The sequence below is a fragment of the Protopterus annectens genome, chromosome 5.part0 (genome assembly GCF_019279795.1).
Source record: "Protopterus annectens isolate FY-2018-M chromosome 5.part0, PAN1.0, whole genome shotgun sequence".
NCBI lineage: Eukaryota > Metazoa > Chordata > Ceratodontiformes > Protopteridae > Protopterus > Protopterus annectens.
In genome coordinates this window covers 1,370,811,847-1,370,825,388 of record NC_056735.1, presented here as the reverse complement: position 1 = coordinate 1,370,825,388, position 13,542 = coordinate 1,370,811,847, and the positions used below count along the sequence as shown (strand labels likewise).

The following is a 13,542-nucleotide window of genomic DNA, read 5'->3' as shown; positions in this document are numbered from 1 at the left end:
AGGTCTTCCTTTTAGTGTTCCTGAGGTGTTGCCCGACTGTGCTGTTCCAGAGCCAGTCGGGGGCCGAATTTCGTTGCATCCGGAAGCCTGGGAAAGCATCACCCAGGATTGTTGGGTGCTTCGAATAGTTACCGGAGGTTACACTATCCCCTTTTTTATCAATACCCCCTCCAGTCAAAAGAATCCCGGACGTTCCACCCAGTCAATGGGATCAAGCAGCACTAGAAGTTTCAAAGCTGCTAGAAAAAGGAGTCATCCAACCAGTCCCCTCAGACCATATCGGATCAGGAACTTACTCAAGACTCTCTCTGGTGCCGAAAAGAACAGGGGACCCAACACCCATTCTGCATCTCAGCCGATTGAATCACTACATTCTGAAGTCCACGTTCTGAATGGTCACGCTTCAGTCCATTTTTCCCTTGCTGGAAAAAGGAGTATGGATGTGCTCCATCGATCTCAAGGATTCCTACTACCACAACAAGATGGACAAGGCATCCAGGAGTCACTTACGCTTCTGGCTGGGAGCCAGTCACTTCCAGTTTCGTGCCCTGCCCTTTGGTCTCACCACAGCCCCCAAGGTGTTTACCAAGTGTTTGGCAGTGGTGACAGCTCACCTGAGACATCGGGGATTCCAGGTGTTTCCATATCTGGACGACTGGCTTTTCACCGCCCCCACCAGGCATCTCCTCATTCAAGCCAGGGAGGCTACCATCACACTTTGTCAACAACTAGGAATTACCTTGAACTGGGAAAAGTCTGCCTTGCTGCCCTCACAGCATGTTGTTTTTATAGGCGCAGAGCTAGACTATATTCAAATGTGGGCCTTTCTGCCATAAGAGAGGATAAGAGTGCCGCAGTCTCAGATTCATGCATTGTTGCCCCTCAAGAGAGTTCAGGGCAGGTTAGTTTTCCAGCTCCTGGGATCCATGGCTGCCACCATCATGCTGGTGCCTGTAGCCAGGTTACACATGCGAATCCTACAGTGGCTCCTTTCAGCCCAATGGTACTTTCAGAAACTTCCTCTTTCCCATTTGATACTTCTCATGGAAAGGTGCAAACAGGACCTCCGCTGGTGGCTATGTTCCACCAATCTGGACAAGGGGAGGAGCTTTGATTCCTATGTCTCCAGTGGCCACGGTGACCACAGACGCCTCTCAGATTGGGGGGGGGTGGGGCATTATCTTGGCAGGACGGTCCAAGGCACGTGGCAAGACCACGAGGTACACCTGCACATCAATGTTTTAGAGATGAGAGCGGTGTTACTAGCATTGCGGGCACTCCAAAGTTCTCTTCCTCTGGGAACATTTGCAATTCTCTCGGACAGCATGTCCGTGGTGTGGTACCTGAACAAGCAGGGGGGAACCAAGTCTTATCCCCTCTGCAGAGAGGCCATGCTAGTGTGGCATTGGGCAGTGTCTTCCCAGCGGATTTTAGTGGCAACGCACATTCCGGGAAAGACCAACATGATAGCGGACAGGCTGAGCAGAGCTATTCTGATGCCTTACGAGTGGTCCCTGAACAACCGAGTGGCGGTTCAAATTTTCAACAGGTGGGGTCAGCCTTGCTGCGATCTCTTCGCCAGCCCTCTCAATGCCAAATGCAGCAAGTACTTCACACTTGTTCCCCCAACAGGGGGAGTCACCCAGGGACGCTGTAGTCCACGATTGGCCCCCCGGTCTGATCTATGCTTTTCCTCCGTTTCCTCTGTTACCAAGAGTGATTCAGAAAGCCATATCCTTGGGAAGCAGGATGATTCTAATTGCTCCACACTGGCCTCAACAAGTATGGTTCCCCTTTCTTCAGCAGTACGCAGTGGACAGTCCTTGGACCCTGGACCCAGTGCCAGACCTACTGACTCGCATGTCTGGACAGCTCCATCCCTCCCTATGAACCCTCAGGTTGACAGCCTGGCTGCTCCACTTCCATCACTAGTTAGACGACATTCCTTTTCACCTGAGGTGGTACACATCTTGTCTTCGTCTCATAAGTCTTCCACCAGAAGGATTTATTCTAGCAAATGGAAAAGATTCTCCATTTGGGCTCAGGCCCAAGGTTTGGACCCCTTCACAGTCCCAATTCCGTCGGTCTTAGATTTTTTAGCCATGCTTTTCCAACAGGGCTCCGCGCCTGCTACCATTAAGGTGCAGCTGGCTGCAATTTCCACTTTTCATACATCTTACTAGCCGTCTCTTATGGGCCATAAACTCTGTAAGGCCTTCTTGAAAGGCGCCTGGTTACTTCGCCCTCCTGTTTCAGAACCTGTCATGCCATGGGATCTAAACCTTGTGTTACAAGCCATCACTTCACCACCCTTTGAACCGGCTGCCACCTGTGAATTAAAATTTCTATCTTGGAAGATGGCTTTCCTAATAGCCATTACATCGGCCAGAAGAGTATCAAAGATTCAAGCTTTGTCCATTAAACCTCCGTATTTGACCTTTCATAAGGACAGAGTTTCCCTGAGACTTAACCCGTCCTTCCTTCCTAAGGTGTCATCCACTGTTAATCTTCATCAGTCTATTGAGTTACCAGTGTTCTTTCCGAACTTTTCCAATAAAGCAAAGTTTAGATTTCACCAGTTGGATGTGCACAGACAACTAAGATTCTGCTTACACAGGACTAAGCATGTTAGGAAGTCTGATCAACTGTTTGTGTCCTTCTCAGAAAACAGAACAGGTTGTCCTATTTCCAAGAGCACAATTTCTAAATGGATCAAAGATTGTATTTCCTTTTATCTATTCGTCAGCAGGCAGAAATTTACCTTTTCCCGTCAAAGCTCACTCTACCAGGGCAATGTCTACAGCAATAGCTTACCATGCTAGGCTTTCATTGGATGATATTTGTGCTGTGGCCACCTGGGCCTCTCATCACATCTTTATTACTCATTACAAGTTGGATGTGGCTTCTAGGGGCCGGGATTCCTTTGGTTCCACGGTTCTCAGGAGTATTTTCCTATGAGCTGCCCAGGATAGAGGTGCTGGGGACGCTGTCCCGCGAGTAAAGAATGTAGGCGAGATAGGACCACATAACATCAGGTAGTTATATACTCACCATAACGCTCGATGTATGTGGTCCATCTTGCCTCACATTCTTACGTACCCTCCCACCTGCCCTCTTCCTGTAGGATTTGGAGGAAAATTGGCTCTGAGAACCCTTCAATGTCAGTTGTTTTTTCTTTCCTTTCTGGCTGGTGCTCCTTCCAGTGGTGGTTGTGTGTGGGGTGTGACTGGAATGGCTGCAAACTAGATCTGGAGCTAGGGCGAGGTGCATCTTGGGATACTGGGTTAGCCCAGCCAATTAGAGACTTTGTGCTAGAGAAATAAGTTGGCCGAGTCGGAGCGGATTCTTGGCTCCGAACCCGTGAGTAAAGAATGTGAGGCAAGATGGACCACATACATCGAGCGTTATGGTGAGTACATAACTACCTGTTTTATCTCTTCTTACCACTCAGTGATTCCAGATATATTTACAAAAACCTCCTTGAGTCCATCAAACAAGATTGTTTCTAGGCCACCTTATAGACATTTCTCAACAAAAGGCTTTTCTTGTACAGGAGGAGATGAATTCTTATCTGGAAACTTTCCTGTCTTGGACCTCTGCAAGAAGGTATCTAAGGATTCTGGGAATCATGTCCTCAGAGTCTCACAGTCCTACAAAAACTCATTGGGTTGTTAAAAACACACATCACACACACGTGTCCGACATCTTCATCCTCTGGAATTTCAGATTCCAATTTTGGACTTTGTCAAAAAAGAACTGCACTAGTGGAGATAACAGATACCTCTAAATCCAGGTTTTCCCTTTTCATCTCAGAGCACCGGTCAGTATGCAACTACAAATGCCTCAGTTTTCCTTGGGGAACTTTTTCTATAGGGTAAAGATACAAGACCTGTGGAACTCATCAAACAAGATAAAAGTACATAAATACCAATATGTTGACTGTGATCCACGCCTTAAAGTCTCTTCTTCATCTGTAGCCCCCAAGACCTCTTCAGCTGATCACAGACAGCATACCAGTGATGTAGTATGTAAACAGCTGGGCAGCAGGTCATTCCTTCTGTATTGGCTGGTTATGATAGCGGGTTGGGAAGTTGGCATAATGGTTAAGGTGTTTACCTTACATACACAAGGTTCAGGTTTTGATTTTCATGTGGGGTAATTGGCTAGGCTTAAAATGGCCCACAAGGACAGTTAGCCTAGTACTAACCTGTGAGCCTATGAGTGAGGTAGCTCTACAGTATTCCTTAGCCCTCCAAGCATCTTACATTTGAAATGTCAGAGCAAAATATAGTGGCAAGATAAAAACAGAGCAGGACCAGGAGAGACCCTCACAAATGGAAACTGAATGAGGTGGTCTTCCAGGGAATGATCCAGCTGTGAGGAATACCTCAAATAGATCTCTTTGCCACCTTTCAAGGTAGACAACTGAACAAATTCCACTCCTGGGCAACTTGCAAACAAGCCTGGAAAACAGATACATTTTCGTTCCAGTGGTTGGAAACGTACCTTTATGCATTTCAGCTGACTTCCAGGGTAATTCTGAAGATTCAGAAGGACTCTGTAAAAATCATTATGATGACTACCCAGGCAGTATTGGTTCGCCCTTCTTATAGAATTGGCCAGTGGCAATTGCCACTCCTCACAGACTAGGCCTACTCTCACAAGAGTTTGACTCACCCCATTCTCAACTTCAAATAACTGTTTCTTTTTCATGATGAGACAAAGAAGGGACAACCTATGTCAAAACAGTGTATTTGGTTTGGCTGGCCTATGCTGTTGTCTTTTGTTATATCCACCATGGTAAGTCAGTTTCAGACAGTATTAAGGCACATTCCAGTAGAGCCTTGGTGTCTATGCTGGCGTGTTGGAATGGGGTGGACTTTAGATGTTTTCTGTAAGCAGCAACTCTGTCTGCTGTACATATTTTTAAAAAGCATTACAAACTGGCTTCCTTTTCTAGGTGCAGGACAAACTTTGCTATGGCCATTCTCTGGGGTTTCCTAGAATTTTATTCTTCCTCCTCCCAGGTTGGATAGGCTTTGGTAATCAACCCATATAGCCAAATGGCTACTGCAGCAGAGAGAATGATGAACGTAGTACAGTTGTGTAAGTTCCACTTGCCATAAACGTAGATGTTCAAATTTCTCACTGCTGCAGTAGCTGCACACACCCACCACCCCTCTTCCTTTGTATATAGTTAATTCTTGGGATATAAAGTTTTTGTTTACTGCTATATCTTACAGTGGTTCAGGGTAAGTAAACCCTTTTTCTCTTTATGGGCAAGGAAGTCTTGAAGATGTAGGAAGGAGCAAGAGCTTTGTGACTCTGGCTGGTTGTTATATCCTGGGCGCAGCATACAATCCATATAGCCAAAAGGCTACTGCAGTAGTGAGGAATTTGAACATCTACTGTTATGGTAAGTGCAACATAAGCAACTGTATTTTCCTTGTTCTTTTTGGTTTTATATGTAGGTAAAAATGCATTCCAGTATGCAGCTAAAATCAATTTTAATAATTTTTTTTTTTTGGCCTAGACAACTTGAGCCTCTGTGCTTAACCACCATACATTCAGATGTTGGCATCTTGTTTTCTACAGCATTCCACAGAGGTGACATCTTCACAGATTGGAAATGCATGTTCACATGTTCACTCCTTCATGCTCAGGGTGATGATAAATGGTTGCCTGAGAGCACGAGGAGAGTAACCAAGTACTGAAGGGCTGGATTTATTTTTTTTTTTGCAATGCTGATCTGGGACTTGTGTTAATGAGGAAGTTAAGATGCTTTCCTACCTTTACACATGGTCAGGCAAGTCCATATTTGAGTCATGCATTTCTGTTCTGTTTAGTCTTGGCTAGGATTACCCAGTACAGTTCTTGCATACCTTTCTCTTGAGGTAGAAGAGTTGGCCAGTGGACATGGGTAGTGGCACATATTCTTGTCTGGCCTCTGTTGGGACTGCATTGCTAGAGGATTCCAAGACACAAGTGGTGCCCACATCAGCAAATTAGCCTACAACCAAGTCTGTACTGTATTAATGTACCTTGTGACATAAAACACGTTTATGAATCTCAACATTTTTTTGGTTTGACAAACTAAGTCTGGTTATACAAAAGGAAACTGTACTATGCCTAATTTGAATAAAGGTAAATGGTGCAGTGACGGACATTTGTGAGCTATGGATATTAGATGCAACTTTTTGTTCACTCCATTTAGATTATGCTTTAGCATGCTGTACCTGGTCACATCCCAGAAAAATAATTATTTTCTCTTCCTAACAAGTCATTTTATGAGCATTATCTATTTTTGGCTGAATGTCTGATGGATAAAATACATGTGTTTCTTGCACTAGAGTAGTTTGTTGTAAAGCCATGTGGATGTACTAGTGTTCTATGACTGCCAGAAAGAAATGCCTATCTCAGTTAGGTATCTCTGTATGTATAGTTCTGCGGTTTTCTCAACAGTGAATAACTAATTATAATTTTCAGAACAGTTTTCCTTGTATTTTCCTTGTTTTCTTTTTTGTGGCAGACACCCCCAGTAATGGCATACCCTGCTACAACGCCAACAGGAGTCATGGGCTATGGAATGGTAAGTGCATTATATGTTTATATAACTGTTTGAAATGATCTTGGAAACTGTGTCTATCAACTTCAGATGCAGGGAAGAAGGTTATGCATCTTGTAGGGTCATACAAAACTGCATTTTTCTAGTAATACTTAAGATGTGGCTTAGAACCTTTTTTGTGGGGGTGGCTCTAAAGCGGAAAAGTGCAAAAGAAGAATTTCAGTGTCAGTGCGCAGTTCAGGTAGTACAGTGCAACTGAACTAGTATCGTCTGACATTTGGTTGCAGAGAAAGACTGTTTTGCTTAGGAAAGCTTAGGAAGGTATTTTTAATTCATTTTTCACAGTAGAATTTTTACAGTTATATAATTTCAAGCCTAGTATTTTTTTTCCAGTTTAATTATTTTGTAAATCTTTTTTTATCCATATTTTATTAACTTGGTTGCCCATATGGACATTTCCTGTTTTCAGTAGAGGTCCAGAAAAAAAAAGAATCACATAAACATGCAAATTAATTTACTTTCCATGCTGCTGCCATTGCTCAAATATTTACAGACCTTGTTTGACGACATATGTCTTGTATATGCACACACACACACACACCACCGTGGAACTCAAGAAAAAAAAATGCTTTGTTTTCATTGTATCTTTATTTTCTGAGCTTTTTTAATGCACTAAAACAAATCTAGGTGGTGCTTGTAAAATTTTAAACGATTAACATCTGGCCTGACATGAACATGATCTTCTCTTAGTGATTTCTTGTCTCCTTCTAAGAATCCACTTCAAGTCCGCTGTATAATAGTCATGCTAGACATGACGTGATTATTTCCTAGTCCTATAAGATGCAGTGGCAGCAGTTTGAATCTTTGGTATCTTACACACCTTCTGTAACAGGAATGCTTGCATTTTATTCCTGAAAAAACATCATGTATATTTCTCTCGGAGCCTATAACAAGCCATTCAGAGCAATTTTGCAGGCCTAGCCAAAACTACTAAATTTAGAGGCTTTTGTAGAGATTGTCATTTTGTAGTCCTGTTATGACCACTGACAGACCCTCCCCCACACTCTTCCCAAAGTGTCAAAGGTAGTACTGCAATCCAAGAGCTGCTAACACTTTAACAGGAAAGTCCGAATGGGAATGAAGCCAAATTTCAGCGGAGACCTGGGGAGAAACAATCTCAACACATCTTTATAAAACACTTATCCACTTCAAAGAACTTGTTCTGCTATTCACTAATTTGTGCAGCAGTAGAAAGTTTTATTTTTGTTATCCTGAATGTTGGAGTAATGTGCTAATGTGCTTGCTGTTTTTGCTCAAAAGTGTTTTACAAACTTAGTAAAAAAAAGTACAACTATCTGTTCTTGAATTTGTGTGTGTAGATTTTTTTAAACTGATGCACAAATGACTTTGTTACATTTCCCACTTGCGTTGCATTGCTACCCCTTGATCTGTATTGCAGCATACTGACAAATTTGTCAAAATCATGATCTTAAGTATGATGTCAGTAGTCTAACATGTTCTACGAAACTGATGCAGAAATTACTACTACTAAGTGGATCACTGCACAAAATATGTAGTCAGCTGTTTGGGCTTCTAAAACGATGGCAACTCTGAGCAGGACAGTCTTACTGAAACTTTAGATTATGCAGGACAAACTATGCCATCATAAAATGAAAAATTATTTTCATCTTCTTACAAGATAAATACTCTGTGATATGCAATGTTAGTTACTTATACTGCTTTGTGATGCTAAGATTGCTTTAATATAGTATCAGATATTTCTGTGATATTTAGAGAAAGTCAGAAAATATATTCTTGTAAAATATCAGCACATTTATCATTTTTTCATGCCCCCTTCAAACAGGATAGAACAGAATTGCCCAAATCAGAAATGCTCATCAGAAAGAGATACTTGTGGCAACCCGGTCAACTAGGTGCACTGAGATTGTTTCACTTCCCTTCTGCAGTAAAGACAGTGGAAAAGTTTCACAGCTCTCTTTTTTATACCAGCGACTGAGTACCTGACAACAGCAGGACTAATCGCTTGTCTAAGATTGACATACTTGACGGAGTAAAGTACAGATTTGTCTGTGTCTGTGATATGTCAAGCAGGCAGACTCAGTTTCTGTGTGCAAGATTTGTGAGACATTAAGCTTAAAAAAGTGGGTGGGCTTTCCGTTCCTTTAATTACAAAGCAAGGAAAGAAAAGTTTTATACAGTACAATCAGGTTTTTGGTACATTTGCAATACTGCAGTCATATCATGGGGAGAAAAGTAATCTAATGGTTGAATTGCACTGCAAGAGAAGGTGGAGTAACATGCTCAGTTTTCCTGTTTGCTTCTTGATTGGGTTGCCTTCTTTGCAGGGTCTGCATAGATTCCCTTTGTCCACGTGACTTTTTTCAAGATGATTCAATTTTGATTACTGCAACAAAGCTAAATAAACTGTGGAACCATATTTTTTGAAGTGGTGCCCTGGTTATTTCAATATGTATTTCACTCCTTGGTGCTGAATTTTGTTGAACTTTGTTTTTCTGCACTGTGCACATGAAGTACACAGAAAGATCCCAAGTGTCTTCCTTGCCTTATATACTGTAGAGGTGTCAGTACTAGTATCTCTTCATGGAGCTGCTGTTTAAAACTGACGCCTTGCTCTCTATTGTCTGTGCCCCAGACAGGCAGAGTGACGTCAAGCCTCTGCAGTGACTGAATGTTATCCCGCACTGATTCCTGTTCCTCACACTCAAATGAGACTTCCCTGAGTTCTCCTAGGAAGAAAAGATACAAGAGGAGGCATTTGGCCTTCCTTATACAGGGTCCCACTCCAGATACAGATTTGGATGAAGGGAAGACCCGTCCACTGTCCTGTTCTGGTGACCCCATGTTTGGAGTGATCCTTGAGCTTATGCATGAGAGGGATCTTCACCCAAAGCTCCAGTTTCTCCTGAAAAGGAAATATTACAGGAATTTTTTGTTAGTAGCCTGATTAAATTTTCTGTTATTCTAACCCTCTTAGTTTTGGTTTTAGCACTTGGTCTTCAGGCCAGTTATTTTACATTTGAGAAGGTTTTTGTGGTCTACACTCTTGTGGGCAAACCCTTATCAAAACCCTCGCTCCATAGGTTCATCCAAGTTCCAGAACACCATGTCTGGACAATTCCCATTGGTTTTTCCTGCCAGTCTGGTCGACATGGGCATACTGGGACTGTGTAGCAACTGCCTTATGTTCACTGACAGCCCTCTTCTCCTAGCACACAATTCTTCTACTTGCGAGAAATGCATCTATATCAGTAACCTGGAATCCATGCTCTCTCATGACACAGTCAGTACTCCTGATAAGGAAGAGATTGCTAGTGCAAACATCAAACCACCCACATCACATAGCCAAGCACAGCACACACCCATCTATGCAGAGGTCCTTAATAAAAACATACCTAAACAGCAGAGACCTCCAAAACACACTCACAAACATTCCACACACAACACCAAACACATCACAGACAGCAGACTACCCACCAGTGACTCACAAACGCAGCCCATAAGGCATAACAATAAACTCACATAGCCCATATAGCACAGCAATAAACCAAACATACTAGTCATTGGCAACTCAATTTTGAGACACACCAATGTCCCTCTCACCAGGCTCGACAAGGAGAAGATCACAGTCAGTTGTCTGTCAGGTGCCAGAATCCACCATATCATGCACACACTTAAGTCTTTCCAGAACAGGTACAAGTATGACTCTGTCATTGTTCATGTTGGTGTGAATGACTTGAGACGTACCTCCCTGGACTATATGAAGAGAGATTTGATTGAGCTCTGAGTATGTGTCCAAGGCAGGTGTGACCCTGGCCCTAAGAAGCATCCTACGTTCACCAAGAATGATACCACAATACCAACAAAAAAAAAATTGACTTCAACAATTGGCTTAGTTTGTGGTGTCATTCCAAGGGGATCCAGTATCTGTCTGCCTGGGATGACATCATTAACAGCCATCGATGCTTTGCCAGAGGTGGCCTCCACTTGTCACCCCTGGGATTCAGGATTGTGACCAAGGGTCATGCCATACCTCCCAACCATACCAAATTACTCAGCTTTTACTGAGTTGTGGGGTCCAAAACATGGGGTGCCACGATTCCTGAGTGGCACTCCATAATTTCCGAATTTCCTGTTTTTTTGAATTTTTTTTTTGTTTTTTTTTTGAGCTGACATCATCATGTGCGGGATGAAGTCAGCTCTGTGAGACGGCCTGCCAAGCCTGTCAGATAACTTGCTTGTGCGTGCATTCATTTCCTGGCTGTCTTTTTTTTTTTTTTTTAATTGAGAACAGAATAGCTACAAGAACAGAGCGGCTACACGGGGGGCCAATGGAAGGAGAATGGAGGAGGAGGCTAGAAGAAGTGGTTTCCGAGAATGGAGGAATGGAGTGATTCCACAAATTATGCTGTGGAGAGAACGGAGTGGCTGTGGAGTGTGGGCAATGGAAGGAGAGCAGAGGAGGCTTGCCTAGAAGTTGTTTCTGACCGAGAACAGAGCGGCTGCACAAATTGTGTGTGTGTGTTTTGAGAGGTATGTGCAACATGAATGTGAATGCCACTTACTACTCTTAGGTAGGTATTGAATTTATTTATTTATTTATTTATTTATTGCAATGCTTTTTTTTTGTCAGAACAGTTCATACTTTGAATGGTTGGTCTAGGACCTTAAAATCTCTCTGTAATGTTATGGATCCTACTGCAAAAAGCATGTTGAGAGTACTGGAACATGTTAAATAACCACATCCATTGTGGTGATTTATTTGTTGTAGTCTCACAATGTAGTTTTTTTTTTTTGGGGGGGGGGTGAAAAGAAAAACAAATGCACCAGTTAAGATTTGTTTCAGTGCATCAGAGTTTTGGGAATTACCTTAATTAGGGGTCCATTTCAAATGATAAAATATGAAAGCAAATGGGTATTAAGATTCATTTCACAACATCAGAAGTGTGGAAGTGAAGCTTGCACCTGCATTTTCACTCTGTCTACACCCCCCCCCCTCACACAATGACACATTGCTGTAATCCATGATAAACATTGCCTTTCTAACCTCTCCCAAGCTAAAAGATTGAGAGTGAACACAGAAAACAAGCAACAGTGAGGCAGTGGTGTGAAATTATAGAAATAGGGGTGTAGTGTAATATTTTGTTACAGAGTGGGTGTATCACTGAATGAAGCTGAAGAATAAAGAGGAGTACATAGGTGTGTAATAGGCTAATGACCACTGGGCCTTTTTAAGCGTAGCCATAAGTTAGCATAGAAACCTTAACAGAGTTTCAAGTCCACAGTTGGTGTTGTGTGATGTCCACATGGGGAATGAGGTGCCATTAAAATGGTGGCCCTAATTTGGTTCATTTTCAAAATTTAAGGGAAACCCTTTGCAGACTGACTTTAATGATTATGATGATGTGAAATAAATCCTTAAGTGATTTAGCTACACACACATGCACAAACGCTATAAAGCTGAATTGTTTTCTGTGTGGTAAACCAAACAGCATATCTATGACCATCTTTTTAATGTCAAGCAATTTACTTGTCATAGAAGAAGTAAAAAAAAAACAACTGAAAATCATATTTTGAACCTGTATACTCACATTGGACAGTTCGCTATCCTCACAGTCCATCATTTAATCATACTAACTCTATGTTTACATAACAGTGTGAAAAGTATTGAATGGCAGTCTCACACAATGAGGTCACTGTAAATAATACAAGTCTTTCAGGTTTTAGTGTACTGCAGTGATGAAAATGTGATGAAAAAATAATCACTAAAGGTCAGATTGAGCAACTGAAGGACAATTTGCTTAAACCCCATGTATTTTCAATACTCTAGATCTGCAGATGTCCTTCAAGGATGCATCTGCAGTCCTAACATATGGGTTGTCCTGCCTCAGGCAGCCCTTCGGTCGGCCGGATTCCAAAGTCTGGGTCTGGCCTCGGCTGATGTCGCACTTCACCCGACGTCATAGCTGCTGTGAATTGGGTATAAAGGCATCAGCCGACGCCATTTTCCTCAGTCTTTCTTGCCGCGCGGTGCCCGAAGCAGAAGCTGTTCACAAGTGCCGGTCGGTCAGATCCAGAGATTTCTACTACCGAAGACTTCTAAAAAGCTAAGTACCCCATTGGGGACTCTTTTTTGCCTCAGCCGATGTCAGAAAAAGTAAATAATTGTTTAACTTGTGGGAAACAAATACCTCATAAGGATTTCCACTCTTACTGCCTTCCTTGCTTAGGCCAAGACCACGACGTATCAGCTTGTCTAGCCTGTGCTTCCTTCAACCGACGGACACTTAGACGTCGGTCGGAGTTTGCGGAGGAGTTTTTTGGTCCCGCTTTTGCTTACAAAATGCCGTCGGAGACTCCGACTTCACAATTAGATAAAAAGCGTAAGGAAAAGGACCGACACTCGCGGTCCGCAGTTTCGGCTGAAACCACGGTTAAGCCAACCGCGAGTGTCTCGGTTTCGGCTGAAACCGAGTCCTCGGTTCTTCCTTCGGCCGAAAGCATACCTCCGACAGCCGAGGCCTCACACGGCATGGCTGAATCTGCTACTGAAATTTCTCCTGCTGTAGCAGGCACCCAGGATTTATCTGATACTATTCCATTAGACATATCTACTCCTGCACGTGGAGCTGCTAGGCCCCCTGCATCTATGTCTATCAAGGCTTTTTCTAGGGCTAAAGCAGCTAAATCTTCTAAGGCCTTGCCTGCTAAAACCCCACACAGGCCTACCTCTAGTTCCCAAATGCTCAGCTTGGCTGAGGATCTCATTTCCTTGATCAGGGGATCCCAACCTCACCCAGACAGGGCCTCTCAACTCCCTCCAGAGAAGAGGCCTAGAGCAGAGCCCCCCGATCCAGTTTCTACTGACTATTCCTCGGATGAGTCTGAAAACTCAAATCCTCCAGAAGGCCCTTATTCTCCATATGAGGATTCTGATG

At 43.0% G+C, this 13,542-nt stretch overlaps 1 protein-coding gene across 1 annotated transcript in view; it reads left to right on the top strand.

The window, feature by feature from the left end:
• PICALM (phosphatidylinositol binding clathrin assembly protein) overlaps nucleotides 1-13,542 on the top strand; it is a 1,485,257-nt gene that overhangs the window by 1,271,230 nt on the left and 200,485 nt on the right. The window contains exon 12 of the mRNA XM_044072003.1: nucleotides 6,530-6,589. Coding sequence (XP_043927938.1) covers nucleotides 6,530-6,589 — 60 coding nt within the window. The remainder of the gene's footprint in view (nucleotides 1-6,529; nucleotides 6,590-13,542) is intronic.